This window comes from Falco punctatus, assembly GCF_963210335.1.
Source record: "Falco punctatus genome assembly, chromosome: Z".
Lineage (NCBI taxonomy): Eukaryota > Metazoa > Chordata > Aves > Falconiformes > Falconidae > Falco > Falco punctatus.
Window position 1 is genome coordinate 80,051,399 of NC_137586.1, and position 20,611 is coordinate 80,072,009.

Genomic DNA, 20,611 nt, shown 5'->3' on the forward strand with positions numbered 1-20,611 from the left:
AGAAGGGCTCAGGAGGGTTCCCTCGCCAACACTTCCGTGACTGTACCAGAGCTAGAGTAAGGTACTTCCCAGCAGTTTGACCTAGATGTACACAGGAGTACATTTCCAATCATCAAATTGGGAAGGACATGTTATATTTTTAATATGGCTTTACATTTTCACACTGATTTTGTGCCATACGATTTGCTCTAACAGTGACATGAACAAACAACTCTTAAAATTCCATGAAATGTGCCTAAACAAAACTAACCCTTTAATTTTTTTTAATTAATTTCATTGACAAAGCAGCTTGTTGCTTTACATCAGAAAGTTCTGATATTTGATCTGATTTTGAACAGCCAGCATGAGGTCTGCAACCTCCTACACCCTCAAGTTCAGCTTGGGACAGGGGAACAGTAGAATGGCTTCAAATACTAATAAAATTAGGAAGGGAAAAGGAAACCTATTCACTCAAGGGGAAGATATGGCTGGCAGACAGCCCCGCAAATGGCTTTCATAGAGCAACAGACGAGTTTGAAAATTAATTAAAAGCTGAATTAAAAGCTAATAATAAAGCCTCAAATATTCCTCACAACTAAACAATTATTTTCCTTATTCAGCTGCTGATAAATAGCATGAGGAACATGCTAGTGATATTCTAATTTAACCACTCTGTTAAGAGGTGATTTTAGAAGGGGTTCAGCCAGCTTTGAAAATGTAAGGGTTTGTGAGTCACAAGCTATGATACCCCTACAATCAAGCATTTATTTCTAGCTATTATTATTTGAGCCTGTCCTTTCAGTTTTGAACTCCTGGCATCTCCATTTCATGTGCAATACGAGCACTACTGCCAGTTTACTAAATTTACAAACAGCGGCATTTTGGTTTCTGGAGCAGAGCTTATGCCATAGCATCTCATTAAGAACAGCACAGGCTGCACTAGGGAATGATCTGCTTGGAGTTCTTCTGCCCTGAAGATCTTAACAGTATAATGCAAAGTGTAATATCACTGAAAAGACTGAGGACTGTAAATGGTAAGTCACTCTCCCTTCCGACACTTGCAAATGAGAGTGGTTGGGAATAATCAAATATAGACGCAGAGAATGTAGGGGGTGTACCTATTCCTGTGGATTTTGTGGCCCCTACTCGCCCTTATAATTTCAAACCTACCTTCACTGGTCACCTAACCAGGTTAGGCATGGGAAGCAGTTACCACAGACCTAGCTGGGTGCTCCCTTCTGGAAACACTATGGAGGACCAACAGAAGAGCGACGAGTCCTACCTCTACTAGCTGAAACCACTGCAGGAGGATTTGCTCACACTTCTTCAGTGAAGCACATAAGCACCTAGAGGCAGAATTCACAGCCAGCAGGGAACACAAAAGGGGAGAGCTGTATGTGTGTTAAGTAACTAAAGGGTAGAGGAAAGGGCTCAGTCAGCCATGCAACTCTTCTCATTAAAGTCAGGGCAAGCTCACTGACCTTGGAGGCAAGAAGCCAATTCGATAGCTTATCTTCTAAGTTTTGAAATAGAGATCCAAATTTGGATCTCCAGTTTGTGGAAGAATACCCTAAGGTTTGTTCAGCATCAGGTATTTGAGTCTACTTGCCAGGGAGAAGCCAAGGACAGGGGTGCTCCATGAGAGGACAAGGCGGAAGCCAAGGGCAACCGTAACACAGGCAGGGATAGCAACCTCCACACGGACTGCAGGGATAGTGATGGTAACCAGAGCTGTCAGCAGCCCAGTGACTGCTGCCCAGTCACTGTCAGACAACTGCAAGGTGATTACTCAAGTTCAAGGCCAGGCGATGAAGTCCAGCCAGTCAGTCAGCAACAGCAGCACACAGCATGAGGGCAGGTCTATCTCCAACACAGCTCACAGAAGGACCAAGGGCCTCTAGGCGGAGCTACAGGAGTGTGGGTGGGGGTCCCAGGTGAGGCAGAGCAATTCAGGGCTGTTGGTGCCTTCAGGACTACTCCCCCATGCTCCATTTTGAGCATTCTCACCATTCAGTTAATGCTCTCCTTTCCTCTCTGGCCATGCGAGTATGTTGTATGAAGCACAAATAATTATTTTGTGGGTATATCTGCTTGTTTATTTACTATGCAGTACCTACTGCCTTGATGTGACCAGCACGGACTGACTGCAGAGCTACCAGCACAGAGCCCCAAGATGTGCATTCAGGACCTGTGCCCAACTCCCTGCTTCGAACTGGGAAAAAACACAGATCCAAAAGCAAACACACAATTACTCAGATGAATGCATCTAACTGCAGACATGCGAACAGCAAGGAGTGCAATCAAAAACCTCTAACCAAAAATCTCACTAAAGCACAGGTTGAGGGTCAAACCTGCCAGTAATTTGTGTTTTTAGTTACAAAGCTACCATCTGTTAACAAAGGTCAATCACCAGCTTCTTACAGTGCTTCTGCATACTTGATCTGCGGACCAGAGGTAGTATGAACAGCCAGCCAAACAAAACTCCTCTGCTTGACTGTTCAGGAAAAATGTGTCTTGAGCACACCTACCGAGTCCAACTCTTCACGTCCAATACTATGTACTCAGGGTGAACCTGCTACTGGTTTATTATTGGAAAATGACACGTCTGCAGATGTAAAACACCTTCAAGACATGCTGTCAGCCCTGGAAGGAACAGGACTAAAATGCTTGAAGGCATTTTTAACTGCCTGAATCTTTTCAGTGAATTTAGCCAGACTGCTCAGCACAGTATTAGAAAAAACTTGAACATCCGTATAGTCCAGCTACTAACACCAGACTTTACTCTTCCAGTCCTTTACAACAGCTGTCTGCTCAGGGCGGCCTGAATGGCAAGGCACAAGGCACATCTACATGTTACAGACCAGAGCACCAAGGCACCACTTTTTCCACATTTTCTTATGAGCAAGACGAATGTTTCCCACACATACAGAATATGTAACGTTAGTTCACTCACTAGTTTGCAAAGCACGTCAGTATTAATGGCAGTAAGAAGTAGAACTATGTAATTAGGTCTTGCAGTCCTCATGTAATACAGATCACATGCTCCAGGAATTCTTATGAAGGCAAAGCCTGTACAATGTCAGAAAGACTTGATAAAAGTATTTCCGTAAGCTCTCAATATTATCTGCGTATATACATAGCGCAGGAACGCACTTACGCTGCACATCTCCCCTCACATCTCCGAGCTCTGACACAGGGCTTCCAGGCCCTATCTTAAAGGCGCACTGCCAGTACCAATTCTCAGTAGACAGAGGCCAGGCCACTTTTCCCAAGCACTGCCAACACCTAGGCGCGCCGACTGCGCAGCCAGTGCCCGCTCCCCGGCCCCAGGCCGGCCGGCCGCCAAACCCGCCGTACTTCCACACTCAAGATGGCGCCACGCGACCGAGCGGCGGAGAGAGCGCGCAGGGCCTGAGGTGGCGGGGAGCTCTTCTGCCACAGCACATCCAGACTGCGGAAGGGCGAGCAGAGGTGACACACCTGCTCCGGGCCGCCCCCGGGACCCCGCCAGCCGGGCTAGTAGGTGAACAGCGACTGCCCCGCTCCGCCATAGACCGCCAGCACCGCCTCTCCCCGCGCCGCGCAACCTTCTGGGTAACAGAACTCCGGGCCGAAAACCCCGCCCCCGCGGCGACGACACAAGCGGAGACCCCTCCCCCTTGAGTGGCAATCGGCCGACCAATAAGCAGGCGCTTGGCGCTCGGGGCGGGAGGCCAGGCGGCGGTGCCGTGACGACGAGGGCGTGGATTGGCGGGCGCTGGCGTCGTGCCGCGTTTCCAAGGGGAAGGCAGCGCAGCGCGGCGCGGCGCGGCGGGGCGGGGCGGGCGGCCTGGTCCGGTACGGCCGGGTCCGGTGCGGCCCGTCCTGCCGCGGCCCGGCTCTTGGGCGGCAGCAGCATGAGCTTGGCCCTGAGGTCGGTATGAGCCGGGGGCGGTTTCCCCCTTGCCCCCTTCGGGCCTGGAGGCGCGGGCGGGGGGCTGGGGGGCGGGCGTCGTCCGCCGGGGCCCGTCGGAGCCCTCCGGGCCTCGCTGCCCCCTCGGGGGGCCTCCGGGGCAGGCCCGGGTGGGAGGCAGGGTGCGGCGGGCAGCGGCGAGGCCTGGGCGCTGGCGTGCCGCGGCGAAGGTCGTTCCCATCCTCCAGCGGCTTCTGTCTGATCCCTCCGTTTCTGTCTGATCCCTCCGTAGGGGGTCGTGGGCGGCCGGCGGCGGATCAGGCCGGGCCGCCGTCTGCTCACCGACGGAGGGCAGGGCCCGTCGCGGCTGGCTTTGAGAGGTGCCTCCTGGGTTGTCTGAACTAATGCACCTTCAGAAAACCTTTTTAATAGACGTTAACTTAAGCTTTAGAGTTTGTTTTGTTGTGTTGTTCTTCAATTCTGATTCAGTAACTTGGATAAAGGGGTCCGGATTAATTCTATACCTGGCAAATCCTTTTTCTTCGGGCGTAATTAATATGCTTGTATGACATATGTGATCCTTAATTTTCAACTCTTAGAACTTCACGCTTCATGTGATAAAAGTGGTTATAGAAGAAGTGGCACTAAACTACTTGCATTGAAGTACTGCTCCATCTTTCGAAAAAAATATTTTATGCTAAGCTCTAAAAAATCCCCCACTTCATTAGCCAGATCCTTCTTCCACAAGAGTTCAGCGTTAATCTGCTTTCAGATTTCTAAATGGATTTCATCATCACAGCTCACAAAACGTGGGCTTTCTGGATCTGAGCTACTCTCCCAGTCCTAGTTAGGCAGCTCAGAGTTATTTTAGGCCTTCCAAAAGCTATCGTAATCCAAAGCCTGTGTGAAATCACACTGTCCCAATTGGTCTGCTAAGGACTTCTCACTCTTTGAGGATATTGTGGTCTGAGGCAGGTCCAGCTTATGCAGCTCTTCTTGTCTATATTTGGAATTTTTATGGTGTAGCTGCAGTTGTTGGAACACTAAATCCCTAACTAATGTTGAACTAAATGTTGAACATTAAATGTGTGTTTAATTTTTGGTTTTGATTAAAATTACCAAATTCTTGACAAAGGAGATGAAAAAGCAGCTCGTTACAGGAGATTTGGAAAATAAATATCCTTGAAAAGCAGTTTTTCTGTTCACTCATCAGTAATTTTTATACACTTTACAGTGGATGACTCAGCATGCATTCTGCTTCTGGTGCAAACAAGTCAGTGTAAAGAGCATTTTCCTGAGAGCATAACCTAAATTATACAATAATTTAGGTTAGAAAGGACTTCTGGAAGTCATCTACTTGAGCTTTCTGCTCAGAGTAGGTCCCACACAAAACTGAGGTGCTGAGTACCTTTGCCACGTGGGTGCCAAAAGTTTCTGACGATGGAGACTCCTCAGTCTCCCAGTGCAACTGTTCCAACACATAAACACTCGCACTGGGAAAATGTTTCCCCTTAGTCCAGATGCAGTTTCTTAGTTTTGTTGTGGTTTTTCTTTTTTAGTGGTGTGTTGTTTTTTTTTTAAGTTATTCTTACTTGTCCTTTCACTCTGCTCCTCTGAGCGGAACCTCTCTCTGTCTTCTGTGTAATAATCCTGTAGGCAGTGAATGACAGCACTTAGATCTCCACTCCTTAGCGCTTCTCTACCTAGTCAGCATGTCATTTAGTCACCTCACCTTAGTCACCTCACCCTAGTCTACACAAACCTAGCTCTCTCAGCTTCTCATGCACCCTGTGCTGCAAGCCACCAGGCGTGGTAGTCTCCCTTAGGCATTATCTGTTGTCTGTGCATATCTCTGGTGCTGGGGTGTCCACAGCTGGACTCAGTACATGTGGTGCGGCCTCATGATCACTGGACAGAGGGGATTTGCCACAGTAGTTTGTTCATCACAGTGACAGCATACTGCTGAGCTTCACATATTGCTTACTTCTTCCAGGAGTGTATCTTGAGTACTGTAGCAGTCTGAGTTGATATCACCAGTTATTTCAAATGTATTTTTTTTGCTTTAGAGTTCTTGCTCTGAACTGGAGATCTTCCAAGCAATTACTCTGGATACAACAGTCAGTCTCACTGATGTGAATAAAACACATTTACAACAAAATGTACCCTTTACTAGCTGGGTCCAAAGTAGGTTTTATCAGTGCTGTCCTTTTCAGGTTTTTTTCAAATGGTGTTTCTAGTATATGTATAATGTATTTTCTGCCTGTTATCTGAAAATTTAATTGTATTTCTACATTAGCCAAGGGAAAGAGGGCTGTCTTTGGGCAAGTTTTGTTAAATGGGGGGGGCGCTTCTCTTTTTGTATATACCAAAACAGACCAAAAAGTCTTTAGAGCAGTATGCATGTGTGTGATTTAAAAAAAAATATCTGTAAATGCCATTTATCTAAGAACTGGTACTGGCAGCAAAGCCGATTTGTGGCATCTAATGCCCACTTCAGTAGCCAGACAACCCAGTTGTCTGGCCTAGTTAAGCCTCTGTTAGCCTGTCTGTGTCAAAATTCTTTTTTTCTAAGCTACAGTTTAGCAATGAAGTGTTGTCACGAGTTGTATCATTTCAACTGCTAATACAGTTTGTAGTCTCAAGTATCCTTTTAACTGACAGCTTTTCTACCCTCTTTTTTTTTTTTATTGTTGTTGTTACGTGTTCACCAAAATGCCTGTGTTGATTTTGTTCTGGTGTTCTGGGTGGGGGAGTGGAGGCATCATTCAACTTTCACAGAGGATTTGTCTATTCGGAATGGTATTTTAAACCGGGAGGACAAGCTGGGAAAAGGTTGAATGGGTAAGGTAGTGATCTATGCAATTATGGTAAGTTTCTAGTTGGTGGAAATTGTTATCTAAGTGGTATCTTCCCAGTAGAAATCTATTACACTTAATTTGTTTCTTCTTGTACAGGAGCGAGCTTTCAGTAGACAAAACTAAGAAGAAAAAGAGAAGAGAACTGACTGAGGAACAGAAGCAAGAAATTAAAGATGCCTTTGAGTTGTTTGATACAGACAAAGATAGAGCAATAAATTATCATGAATTAAAGGTAAAAGTTTTTCATTTAATGGCAGATAATATATATGTTTCTTAGTGAGTTTTTAAGATGTTGGCTGTATCTTTAAAAAGTACTCCATGTTCAAGGTCTCTTGCTGGGCTAAAGGAGTGAGGATATTGGGGGGGCAGCTGGGCAGAGGAAGGAAATAACTGCATTGGTGTAAGAATGAACTTTTCTTCCCACACTGTATACTTGACACAGTAACAGAATTACTGTAGCATGCTGCATAACACTGGTCTGAATGCTCCCCAGGGTTCCAGGGTTTAGCTTGGACAGATGACTAAGTGGAAAAAGCTCTTGAAAAGGTGTTTGGTTCTTTTTTAAGGCATTGCATAATCTAAAGCTTGGTATTGTGAAAACCCACAGGTTTCAGATGCTTTAGGTAAGAGATGTAAATCAGATTTGTAAAATTCTTGACTACACACCAGAGCTTACCACTTGCATTTTTCAGTAGGGAGCCTATGGATGGTAGAAATGAGAGATGCTGTTTGTTTTGCGTCTGGGAGGCTTGGTAGCTGCCCTTCCCAATTAAGACATCTCTTCCCGTTAGCTATTGGCAAATGGAGGGTAGGATGGCAGTCTTTCCTAATGAGTCCTGTCTGGAAGTCTAGAAGTAGTACATTAAGTTTATTGAAGTGTCTTTTAAATATTTTATGAATTTTTATTCTGATTGTATTGCATCAAGAAGAAAAAGTGGCTTTGGAGAGGCCAGTGTTTCTATCATATATTGGGTGAGATTCTTTTGGGAAGGAATACCTCATCCAACCTGCTGCCTCCATGTTCTGGCTCTACCACGTAACTCAAAGGTGGGGTGGGGGCAGAAGTCTTATTTTTAGTTTAATTGGTGTTACAGGCGTGTCATAGGTCTAGCGATTCCTATAAAACTCCTTCATTTCAGAGTTCAGGTCTTTTATCTTTGCTGGAAGCCACAGTGAGTGGGAACTGTTTCGGGCCTGTTAATACGCTTTTTCCAGTTACAGTATGCTTTGAATTCCCAGCTGTCATGATTACTTGCAAAGCTATTTCTTATCTGCCTAGTTAAATATTGTGGTCCTGAAGATAATACTGTGGAAGAGCAGAAATACATAAAGAAAAGAACTATCTCTGTTTTAGTGTATGTTTGTCAGTTTGGAGGAAGTCAGGGTAGTGTGTGTACCGAGAAATTGCTATCTCAGTTGAAATGGAAACTAAACATGCACTCCTAACCTAATGGAAAAAGAAAAGATACATTGGTTTATGTTGTGCACTGGAAAAAGTGAAGTCACCTGTAAGAGGATTTGTAAACTCATGAACATATACACGCTTAGTATGAATACTGAAGACTAATTTGAAGAAGGATTTTCAGTTCTATCTTCAAGAAAGGGTCGGTACGTGAAATGTTTTTGGCAGTCAGGAAAGTCTACTTGCCCTAAGAAGCATTTGGTCCAGTCTGTGAAATCCCTGAAAAGGCAAAGGCTAGTTTTTTCACTGTAACTTGACATTCCATTTTCTAATAGTAGTTTTAGGTGATTTTTATAATCAGAGCTTTTTTACTTTCGTTAAATTCATTTATTATTGTTGCTAAACCACTGATACACACCTTCTCTCTTGGGAAGGTAATTACTGAAAATAAAAAGAAATCTGATAAATCAGTATTTAATCTTCATATATGGTTGCACTTCCATTTTATTCCAAAAGGTGGCAATGAGAGCCTTGGGTTTTGATGTGAAAAAAGCTGATGTGCTGAAAATACTTAAAGATTATGACCGAGAAGCAACAGGCAAGATCACCTTTGAAGATTTTAATGAAGTTGGTATGTGTTTGATTATGTATCTTTAGAGAAATTTAACCTGTAGTGGTTGCTACAATGTGGAAGTACTTTGTGTACTTTTTCAGTTATTAACTACTATTAAGCAATAGAACTGGGAGATTTCATATTTTTATTAATAAAAGTAAACGGTGGAGGAAGATAAATCTTTGTATTCTGAATACGCAGTTTGATATGTCGAGATGAATAATAGCCACAGTATAGAAGGAAATAAGAGTATACATAGTCCTAATCTTTTTTAAATGTTTACAAAGGAGTAGATGCTACCTTAAAATGTAGATATTCTTGTGTTGTTTATGCATTTTATAAGATTCTTCTTCCTGTTGTGGAAAAAATAATTGACGTTGAATTTCACAGGAAGCAGTGCATACACAGACAAACTGTAAACTGAGTACAGACTTCCTATATAACAAAGAAAAGTTGAAGGAGATATTAAATATTGTACTTCAAGGATTTTCAACTATTGATAAAACCAGTGGAATTTCATTAGGCTGTTTATTTCATCTGAAGATTGTGTTTTGCACAGTTTGACATATGTCCAGTATGTAGTGATCTGCAGAATTTTAAAAGATTAGAGTTTAAGTTTCTTTGAAGATTTTTTTTTTTGGATGTTACATGTAACTTATACTTTTGCATACAATTTGTGTTTCCCAAAAAAAAAAAAAAAAAAAAAAAAAGCTGTGTGGGCTTTATAGCTGTATTTCATTATTCCAGTCCCTGTGTTCAAGGTATTAGATTTGTGTCAGTATTCAGAAAAAAAACCTGCTCCGGTGTAGTAGATGTGTATTTGCTCTTGGCTACAAATAACAATCTACTTAGTGTGGCAAAACAGTTACTGATTGAAAAGTGGCAGATGTTAATGATTTAATGGGTTAGGATTGGACAAATTATGTTGTTAAATCACAGATAATATTTTTGTAGTTGTATTCCAGGAAAGAGCAAATTGTAAGTCAGAAAAGAACCAAATATAAAGCCTATGGGGAAATATATATGATCAGTCCCAATTTAATTGGGGGGGGAGGGAAGGTAAAAAATAATTGAGAGTATTGCATTGATAGCAACAATACTACTGCTGTAATTACATCATCACGCTATAATATTATATAATTGAATATACTATCATTACTGTGTAATTCTTTCTAAATTCCTGATAGCCAGTCCAGGCATTGTTTGTTGTCTCCTGGTTCTGTCTTGGCTATCAATATGGGCACTCAGTAAGTGCAGTGGTAAGCTAGGAAAATTCTGGTAGAAAGTACAATATGTACTTGGAAGGTGATCGAACCTGTCCCAAAATTTGAATTGGGTTTGAGTGCTGCTGTGACCTTGGCACAAAATTAAACATGATACCGCTTCTAGCAAAAAGGTCAGGGAGTTAGAGAAAATAGGTTATAGTATGAAGCTTTAATTGTGAAGTGCTGCTGAATGTAGCTAAGCAATTCTTGAGCCATCGGTTTTTCATAATTTAATGTTAATAATCACTTTAAATGTAGGACTGGCTGGTCTGTAATGTATAAAGATGCAATTACATTTTGTCTCCTTTTGTACAATAATGTTACCTGTAGTATTTAGAAACCTGGTATTTTATTGTTCTTCAGCTAACAGTGCAGTTGTCTTTTTGCTGCAAAAGGTAGAATTTTTCAAATTATATCATATTGTCATGCAGCATAGTTGTTTTAAATGAACATACTTCAATTCAGTATAAATCTGAGGGATTTATGTAGACATATAAACTTTATTGCTGTAGTGAGCTTATATGAGCTTGAATCATAATTTTTTCCTGTCAAATTCACTAAGCCAGAGCAGGCGTTCCATCTGCAGACAGCAGCAGATGCTAAGTGGCTCTCTATGCACAAGCAGCGTTGATGTGTTTTTAATGGCTTGATGAAAGTCATAAATAGCAAGCCCTGTAATACAAGGCTAGCAGGTACAAAGATGTGAAGATACATTATGGTTGGTTGGTCTGAAATAATTACTAGAAAAATACTTTTATGTGGCAAGTTTGTCTTTTCTGTTACAGAAACTGACAAATGCTTGTGATAAAAGGAATAATAAAGGCTGATGAACCCTTTCAGTATTAACATCTTTCAGTTCATAGCAGTGTCCTTTAAATAACCCCTGGGCTTAGTTTTTTTCTGTTTTCCTGTTAGTGTGGTCTTGTACCTAAAAGGGAGGTTCCATGTGAGTGTTTTTTATTACTTGGTGTTTCAGTGTTCTCTCCAAGTCAAAATTCTATCCTCATCAAAACATTAAAAAAATAATAAAATCGCATGTCTTCATCTGTCAGAGCTGATGTAATTTTCTAAAAGGTAAGTCTGGGACAGAGGAAGCATGTCTCTGCTTTTAATTCCTATTGAATAGTGCGCTTAAAGCATGACTGTGTTTCCAGTTGCCACATAGTTTTCCACTGCAACAGCTATGTCCCAAAGAGAAACTCATCCTGGGAAAAGAGAGATGAGAAAGAGAGGTCAGATAACAGACAAACAAATATGCATGTTGAATTTAAATATATAAAAATGGAAGAATGGGTGAAATTGGAAGTGTGTGTGCTTCATACTGCTTTAGTCTCTTAAGGTCATTCTGAGTCTACCCTTCAGAATTTTTTTATCTAACTTAAGTATCCTTCTTACAGTGACAGACTGGATATTGGACAGAGACCCACAAGAAGAAATAATCAGGGCATTCAAATTATTTGATGATGATGACTCTGGTAAAATAAGCCTGAGAAACCTGCGCCGGGTTGCTAGAGAGTTGGGTGAAAATATGTCTGATGAAGAACTACGAGCTATGATTGAAGAATTTGATAAGGATGGCGATGGAGAAAGTACGTGTTAGCAACAAAACCCCATATAGTCTGTTCTTATTTTTCTCCCCTTTTTAAATGGGGTTTTGTTGTGAAAATGTCCTTTTTGGTTTCTTCCTAAGTAACTTTCTGCTCAAACTTAATTTAGCTTACAAGTAATGGAAATTGTTTTTGACAGCTACTAGTCCTGGAAGAACATCTTGGAGTCTAAAAATCAAGTTGATTTCTCAAGCTGATGCACCACTAAACTTATTCAACCACGGACTATTAAAAGAGTGATGAAAATGTGGTTGTAGGTGGAAGTAATTGAACTGGTACATGGGAGATGCGATGTACCTACAGAACATTTTTATTTCCTTATAAATCACTAAAGGGATTAAAGGGCTAAGAGAAACTCTTTTGATCGCCTAGTCAATATTTCTTAAGTGGTGATGTGTCACTGTTGTGATTTCAGCATGTTAGTCAGATGTGGAGTGTTAAGCTAATAAATCATGCTGGATGTACCCTGGGTCTATATGCAGGAGCTTGGATGGGTCTGTAATGTACTTCTGAACCTCAAGAGTGCTGAAGAGCGTAGTGTGAAAAATGGCTCAGGGGAATTGACAAGGTCCATACCAAGTGGGCTGCAGAAGGGATTTATTAGCTAGCTAAAGAATGATTTAACAAATCCAGTTTGACACTATGCTTATTACCTCTTTGTGAACACTGAAAGTTAGGTTTTTTTCATTAACTTGAGAATACTGTTATATTTACACCAGAAACCTTAATATCTGAAATTCAGGGACTAGTCACTTGAGACCATGTATCTGAACACTGCAGTTTCTAACAGTCATCGAAAACCGCTTCTCAGTTTTTCTTTTAGAATGGTGACTCATGTCTGAGATTTCACTAGCAGTTCATCAACTTTTCCAGTTACAATAGGATTTTATTTCTACTTGTGAGCCACCACATCTGTGGCACTCAAAGCTCTAACTACTAGTGAAAAAACCCCACCTTGTCAGCCCTGTGGCAGACACCCCTCCCCTCAGTGCGTTTGAGACTGGTGTTACTCCATACCTGGGAATACAATTAATTAAGTACTGAAACAACCCCTTTTAAGAGGAAAAGCAGGACATTTAAACCTGGTGGTGTGGAAATGCGAACCTTTTGCTCTGTTGTAGTGGTGTAAATACAGAGCCTGAAGACAAAGACTGAAAGGTTGGTGATTCAACCGCCAGAAGAGTGTTAATGTTGACACTTGTTACTGAACTAAACATGGAGAAAGAGGCCATAGTTCCTTAATAAATCCCTACTGCATAATTGTGTTCCTCCACACTCCCAGCTGTGTCATCCCACACACTTCTTGCACTGGCAGTGTCTGATTCCACAGGTGAGATGTTTAAGGAAGCTAAGCCAGGAGAAAACTATTAATTTCGTCTTTTAAGTGTTACTGTTCTTGCTGATTGTATCCCTGAAGTCTCAGTACTTGATCAGATTTTCTTGGCACTGCATCTTAATTGTTTTGGTTTTTTTTCTCAGTGTTTCCTATAGGATAATTGAAGCAGGTCGGTATAGTGAAAGCTGAAAATGCTGTTTTCAGGCACCTGTCTGTGTGCAGTGACATACAGGATTACCACTGAATTCTAGTAGACAACAGGATAGCTATTTACTTCCTTTTCAGTAGCTACATAGCAGGCAAGGAGTGATGCCTGTCTTCTCAGTCCTTTAGATTGATTGCTAATCTAGGTAGGTAATTTTGAGCTTATTTTGCTTTTAAAAGAAGGAGTTATAAGGACCTGCCTTGCTAGTTTTACTGTCCCTCCCCCACCACCCCACCAAACATGCACTTTATTTTTTTTTTTTCCCCAGCCCCTGAAGGTATAGCTGTAGAGGTGAATGAGAGTGGAAGTCATCTGCAAGCATGTTTTGTTCTGTGTCGTGGTCCTGGACCTGCCAACTGAGGTGTCAGAAGCATAGATGCGTTTTTGTCATGTCGTTATTTGGTCACTACAAATTGATTGCAGAACATTAGCTCCTTTCAGGAAGGTTACTGAGTCATAATTATTTTGCATCAGTGCTACATTTTTTATTCAAGTTGATCAGCTAAGAGTGAGTGGCTCAGTTTCCTCTTATTCCTTCATCCATTCATTCTCTTTGTTAGAACAGTCAAGCATGAGATTGAATGTGGAAGATTGACAGCATAATGTTTGTATATGGTGCTGTTTATCCTTAAGGTTCTATGTGTTTTCTTTAAAGAAAACTGATGCTGTTTCTAGCTTTTTAAGATTCATTCTGTAAAAGTAAATAATCCTGTAAATCACTATTCTGTTTAGCTTCAAACATCTGGGTCTCATAGCAAAATCTTGCTGTCAAGTAATTTTTTTCCTGGCAAAAAAAAAAAAAAAAATTACCTGAAACTGTTAGTTAGTAGCATTTTTAATTGATACTTTAAATACAGAAATAGTGCCATTTGTGATTTAACAAAGTTCTTACATTTGAGGGATTGTTTTGCTCATAGTGAAACAAAGTCTGTTGTGTGACACCCAGGCTACTTGAAAACTTGTGTTTCCAGCAAAATCACAGAGCTGTACTGGTACACTGTACATAAGTTTCTGTAGAAGAAAGTGTTTCTGACATCTTCCTGTCTGCCTTAAAAACAGAAATTTTCTTATTTTTGTATTCCTAGTTTTAGAAATTACTTCTGTTTTGGACCCTGACTGTTTTTAGAAACTCCATGCTGTCAATTCATGCAGTTTTTGTTGTCCTGTGTGGATGCATCTGTAGGAAAAACAGTCCAGTTTTAGGTCTCAGATTTTGGCACGGAATTAGGAAAAAAACCCAAAACAAACTGAAATAATATGCTCCTTTAACTCTCCAGATTATGTAAGTCAGTATTATCTTCATATTAGCTGGGATCCTAGTTTCCTCTTTTATGATAATTTGTGTCATGGAATTGAGGGAAATCTGACACTAGGAAAGACTGATTGCTTCTGATTTCATTGTGCTTAACTTGTGAGCAGATCCTAAATCAGATGAGGGATTAACTGAGTTGGTGGGAATCATAACTGTGCTTCTCTTTGCAGTTTCTTTGACTGTTAGAAAATGTGTTTGTCATTATAATACTGTATTTTCACTTTTCAGCATTGTTTAAGCAGGATTTTTTAAACTGGAGAATATTTTGGGGAGGATGTTTGTGCAATTATTGTGCTGTTACTGTGATAAAGCAGTGGAAATGCTTTTTGAAGTCATACAGTCAATGTAGTGCTTATGTGTAGTGTGATGTAGCAATATGGTAGACTGGTATTTCAGAGCGTAGGGTCCTACGCTAGACTAAATCTCCTTGTTTCATATTTTTGACACGTGTCGCAACGGGGTAGATTTAGGGTTTTTATTCTTCAGCGTAGTTGAATTTACTTAATTTTCTTTTAGCTGTAAATGTAGCTCTTACTTTGCAGTGCTTTGTTTAGGAATATCTTTGGCATATTGGTTGGGACAGATAATTGTCAGGGAGAATTCTTCATACATGTCTGGTCTTTTCCATACCATGGGCTTATTCTAATCATTCCCCGTTACAGTAATTAGTTGCAGAGTGAACATGTTCATTGGTTAACTCTTTTACAGTGGCTCTGCTTTAACATATGAGTAGGGTCAATAGCTCAGGTATGAGTGCAGCAAAATAATTAATGACTGCTAATTAATTTATTATTATGACTTAATTTCTTCAAGTACATTTGTGTAAGATTTCTGTTAATTATAACTGAAGAATGAAGAAAGTTCAGATGGGGAAAAGCTTGTCAAAAGTCCATTTTAATTCTAGCTAATTTATGGAATCATTAGTAAATGATCTTAAAATTAAATTTGTATTTGGCAAGTGTTACAGGTTTGAGAGAGAAGAATAGCATGGTTCACAGTGGGGGTGCGGTTTGGGCATAAATATCTGAACCATGATTTCAAGAATAAAACTGAACTTCATCGTAACTGGAGCTGCAGTACTGTTGCTTGAGAAACGATGATTATCTACCATTTTAAACATTGTTATAAATCTTAAAGAATCTTAATAATGAAGTATCATATTTTTGCATAGCCATCTGTTTACATACTTTTCTCAGTGGTTTTTTCTATCTTGTTTTACTTCTAGAATATTTTTACTTTCATAATTAGAAATAATAGCTTGTTATATGTGAGCTGGATTCTGGCTTCTACATAATTAAGCTTGCATTCTGACTTTTCCTTTTACATGGAAGAAAAAAAAAAGTGCAAAATCTCTGTTCTTCTAGAAGCAAAAAATCCAGATTTGTAAACCCTGAATAGTAATGGATGAGAGACAACAAATACTGGGAGACCTTTACATAGAAAGTATAAAACAGATATGCATTGTTTTATTTTATGAGTTATGGATGTTTGCTGTTTGTCTAACTGTTTTCTTTTTTTCTACAGTCAATCAAGAAGAATTTATTGCTATTATGACTGGAGATATTTAGCATTAGAAGAAAAGAAATTAACTCAGCACAAAAGGGAGGAAACATTGGCAGCTTCCATTACAATGTGTTGTACTTCCATTCATTTCTGTAGCTGGAGTGATGCAGAAAATTACTTTCCTCACAGGGCCAAAATAAAGACAGGTTATATGCACCGATAGTTCAATATTTTCCATCATTAAATATTATCACTACAATAATTGATATATCATTTTAGAACAAGTAAGTAATGCTGCATTTCAGAATGTTCGAGTACTCATTTGTAAAATAACTTTGTATGAGATTTCTATACTGTATCATATTATGAGAACCTTTTGAAGTTGACTTTGTGTTAGCATTAGTTGTGGCCTTAGTTTTGATACATAAGGTTTGACAAACTTCCATTTAATAATGTTCTTTACTATTGCTACTTGAAAGTCTTATTTTTGTAGCTTAATCTGAACTGGACTGTAATGTAAAATCCTTCAGGGAAAAGTTTTGGTTTTTTTTTTTTTCATTTATAGGCTTATACTTCTGCTGTTGTAGATTAATGGTAACAATAAATGAGCAAGCATTTGCATCCTCGAATTTTTTAACTCTGTATTACCCCCTGTGTGATAGCAAGTGACAGGCAACTATGCATGAAGATAAACTATCAAAGATGTGCTGAAATCATTCAGATGTCAACCAGCAACTCTCTCTTCAGTAACTACAGCTCTGATAGCTGTGGAGACAATGACAACTGTTCATGATGAGTAGATGCTGTTTCTGGAGTATCTAATTAGAAGAAAAGCATCACAGGGAATGAACTTTTAAAGTAGTTGGAGACTGGATTTATTTCTAGTTTGCTAGGTGTCTTCCAGAAGAGTTCATGTGGATTGATCTTCCAGATTTCCTGTATATTAGTTTCTTCTTTTTAAATTTCAGTCATATAAAAAAAGTAACTTTAAATCTTGGTTAATACTGTGTTCATCTTTATTGTCAGAAAAGCAGCTACTTTTTAACTGTCAGTAATCTTGGGGTTATATACAGGTTTGCCCTGCACAAACAATCAGAGTTTGGAATTTACTGAAGATGGAAGTTAAGGTCATCAAAGTTAATAGATTTTTGCTATTATTTTTCAAGTGTGCATTGTAACATTCTTATCTGTGAAATAGTGTGTTGCTCTCTATTAAGCCATCAATACCAGTCCATTTGTACAGAAAGTTGCCGTAATTCACAATGACTGGCAGTGGCCCCATATAACTTACCAAGTGTTATGAACAGAGACCTCATGCAGAACCCCAGTGCGGTAAGTGGCCTTCAGCTGGGATTGCTGTGCTGTATCACTCCAGGAGAGATGTCTCTCAAACAGCTTTTGCTAGGAAAGGTCAGTCTTCCTGTTAAGATATCTTTATTTTGATTTTTTCAAAATTAATTCTGCAAATATAATGGGGGGAAAATGATAGGGATAAAGCCAATATGAAATTTGTGGGAGTGAAAGAAATAGTTATGTTCCAGGAAGTTGAAGTCGTCTTAATAATCTGTTCATGCCTCAGTCTTAAAGTGTGAATAAAACTTCCTCTGTGGTATATCAGAGGTGAATTTTATAACCAGGTTCTTGCTTAAAAAGTAAACAGCATAAAGTATTTGCAGGATGAAGGTTGGTTTTTATGGGGATAGATTCTGCTATACATGGGATAGATGTACTTAATTTCTTTTTTATCAATTTCAGTATAATAGTTGAGAAAGGGGGAAAAATAGAGTTGAAGGATTCTGCCATGCAAGAGAAAATCTTCCTTGGGAATAAATACAGCAAACTTCTTGGAAGTCAAGTAAAATGCTTTAGAATCCAATAGCAAAAAACCTCATAAAATGTAAAATTTATTTTTTAAAAAAAGGTACCATGCCAAAAGAAAAAAAAAAGCCACAAAAACCAACCCAGTTTTTAACCAGTATTTTTCCATCTTAACAGATCTGTTTAGGAGGTGAATATTTAGGGAAGAGATCCTGAGCCTATGAACTGCTCTTAACAAGTATTTTTCTAGAAACAATACGAGAACTGTCCACTTCAGTAGTTTCTGGCTTTGCTTTTAACTTCCTACCTAAACTATTTCAGGGGCATATTTATCTTCTGTAGACAATGAAAATGATAGACTAACTAAAAGGTACCTTAGTAGTCATCAAAAAAATTTCTCCCTGAGAATCACACCTTTATTCTGAATGTGCCAGTTTTCTAGTTCTCTGCTGTGGCTATTGAACAACTGGCTTTCAGGTGGATGTGAAAACGTTCGGACCCTCTGTAGATGGCTGGTAAATATTTCTTTATAGGTGCCACTTGCTGTTTGTAACTCTTCCAGCAAGATGCACTTTTGTCTGTTCTGGATTGAGGCCTTGTTTCTAGCTTTTCCTTGAAAATTAACTTGAAAAAAAAATATTTCTAGCTTTACTCGAAAAACCTCACTGTGTTCTTGCAGATGTGGCCGCACTTGCTAGAGACCAGTAACACTAGTGCAACACTCTGTAAGCACAGGCAAGTGAACTGGAGAGGTCTGGTAATTTGCTCACACTGTGGCAGTGGCCCAGAGGAAAAGAAAAAGAAGTAATTGGTATCGTATTTAGCGATGCTGTCTCAGTGTTTGGCTTTGCTTTTTCTCTGCATTTCATTGTTTGGGAGATTTTTGCATTCCAAAACCATGCTTGTTTTGTGCTGCTGACTGGTGAGCTTCTTGCTGTTTTGTGTACTGGGGGTGTTACAGTTTCTTTTGGCTTCTGTGGATGTTCACGGGCCGACAGAAATTGTGATGGATTGGAGTCCACAGCTGAGTGAGATCAAAGCTCTGAACTTGCAGCTGTCTGCTTGGCCCCACATTGACACATACATTCAACCCTGTGTGTTTTGGGGGGGGTCGTACATATCCTGGTGCTTTTTGGTAGTTTGCTTGGTGTATCCTGGGATACGGATTCCCAGGTTTTGTTTTTTCATTCTTTGCCTGATATCAGAGGAGGAAGAGAGTCATTCAGTGGGACATTTAAATCTTGTCCGTTACGGAATAGCATCAAGGTTCAACAGTTGCCATTACATATTGAAAAGCTGCACTGTGAGTTCATGCCTTATTTGCAAGTCTAGAAATGTGGGTTAGGGTTAAAATAGCAGGGTCTGGTCTGGAGTACCTGGGACAACTGCTTGTCTGTTGCCTGAGCTGTGGAGGGCAGCGATGTCTAGTAGAAGTCCAAAAGTGGCAGCTAAGGGAACATCATAATCCATTGCACCGAAATCCAGTGGAGCCTCTCTTTAAGACCTTAACAGTAATGACAGTTTTAACTGTGCCAACCAGTCCATCACTTCACTAATTAATCCCATGCAACTTTGAGGAAATTGAGAACCTCCAAACAAATAAAAATACCATGCCGGAGCACAGCGTATACCAAATGTTACTCTGCTGACTTATTTTAGAGCAGTCTTTTCAATACTAAGTTTGTCACGTCAAACATTTTTGGTTTGTGTTTATTCATGGGAAAGTTTCCATGGCACAGTTAAGTCATCGCAAGTCACAGAATGCCAGTGTTAAGGTTACACCGGCTTTTCCTGAGTTCAGAATCACCTCCAGAGCACTCTGGTGACGTGGCCACCTTCACCACATGCAGCAGAGCCTGGCTTTACCGTGCCCTTGGAGCTCAGCAAAGAGGAAAGGAAAACCGCAACAACTTGGCTGGCAACGGAGCGGAGGCCAAAGAGGGAGTGTGTGCAGGGAGGGATGAGCCCAGAGGCGCGGGGAGAGACCCAGCTGGCCCCAAGCTTGGAGCGGGAGGACAGGGGGCCTGTGCTGAGCTGCAGGCCTGTGCAAGAGGAACAGCAGCCCAGAGGGGAAGACATCTGGGTCCATGTTCATCTCCCTGCCCCTGGCCTCCTCCCTGGTCCATAGCTCATGGGTACCTCTTCACTTCTTGCACTACGGCTGCAGCTGCGGGAGACGCTGAACTCGGGGCTGGTGTTGCGGGGGGCTGTGTGTGGTGGTTATGGCGTGGAGCTGAGAGTGGAAAAATCCTTCAACTTTTAAACTTCTGTCCTAAGCAAGTCTTAGGCTTGCATGGAGTTCTGGGGTGTCACAGCTTGGTAAACTTTGTTAGCAGAAGATTTTATCACAAATTACATGAGAACAGAAGATAAGGATGGCTGCAGTAAACCCAGTTGCACTGTTGTGGTTTAACCCCAGCCAGCAGCTAAGCACCAGGCAGCCACTCGCTCACACACCACATGCACACACACCCCCCTACCAAGGGATGAGGAGGAGATTCGGGGAAAAAAAGGTAAAACTCAAGGGTTGAGATAAGAACAATTTAATAATTAAAATAAAATTTATAATAAAAGGAGGGAGAAGGGGAGAGGGGTAGAATCCGAAGGGAAGGGAAAACACACCCAAGTAATGCACAATGCAACCGCTCACTGCCCGCTGAGCGATGCCCAGCCAGCCCCAGCCGACTCCTCCTGGTTTATATATTAAGCAGGATGTTCTGTGGTACGGGATATCCCTTTGGCCAGTTGGGATCAGCTGTCCCGGCTGTGTCCCCTCCCAGTTTCTTGTGCCACTCCAGCCCTCTCGCTGGCAGGGCCCGAA

General features: G+C 40.8%; 1 protein-coding gene across 3 annotated transcripts; it reads left to right on the forward strand.

Annotated features, from left to right (window-relative positions):
* Positions 1-3,521: 3,521 nt before the first annotated feature.
* On the forward strand, positions 3,522-16,974 carry CETN3 (centrin 3). 3 transcript variants are annotated; one of them, XM_080371350.1, is made up of 6 exons: positions 3,736-3,892; positions 6,826-6,961; positions 8,648-8,762; positions 11,407-11,598; positions 13,426-13,448; positions 15,994-16,974. In XM_080371350.1, the coding sequence occupies exons 1-6, from the start codon at positions 3,876-3,878 to the stop codon at positions 16,021-16,023; spliced, it is 513 nt and encodes a 170-aa protein (XP_080227476.1). In that variant the 5' UTR covers positions 3,736-3,875; the 3' UTR covers positions 16,024-16,974. The 3 variants fall into 3 exon arrangements, with proteins under 3 accessions (XP_080227478.1, XP_080227476.1, XP_080227477.1); XM_080371352.1 differs by lacking the exons at positions 13,426-13,448; positions 15,994-16,974 and adding an exon at positions 11,756-11,971 and having other exon boundaries at positions 3,522-3,892; XM_080371351.1 differs by lacking the exon at positions 13,426-13,448 and having other exon boundaries at positions 3,737-3,892.
* The last annotated feature ends 3,637 nt before the right edge of the window (positions 16,975-20,611 follow it).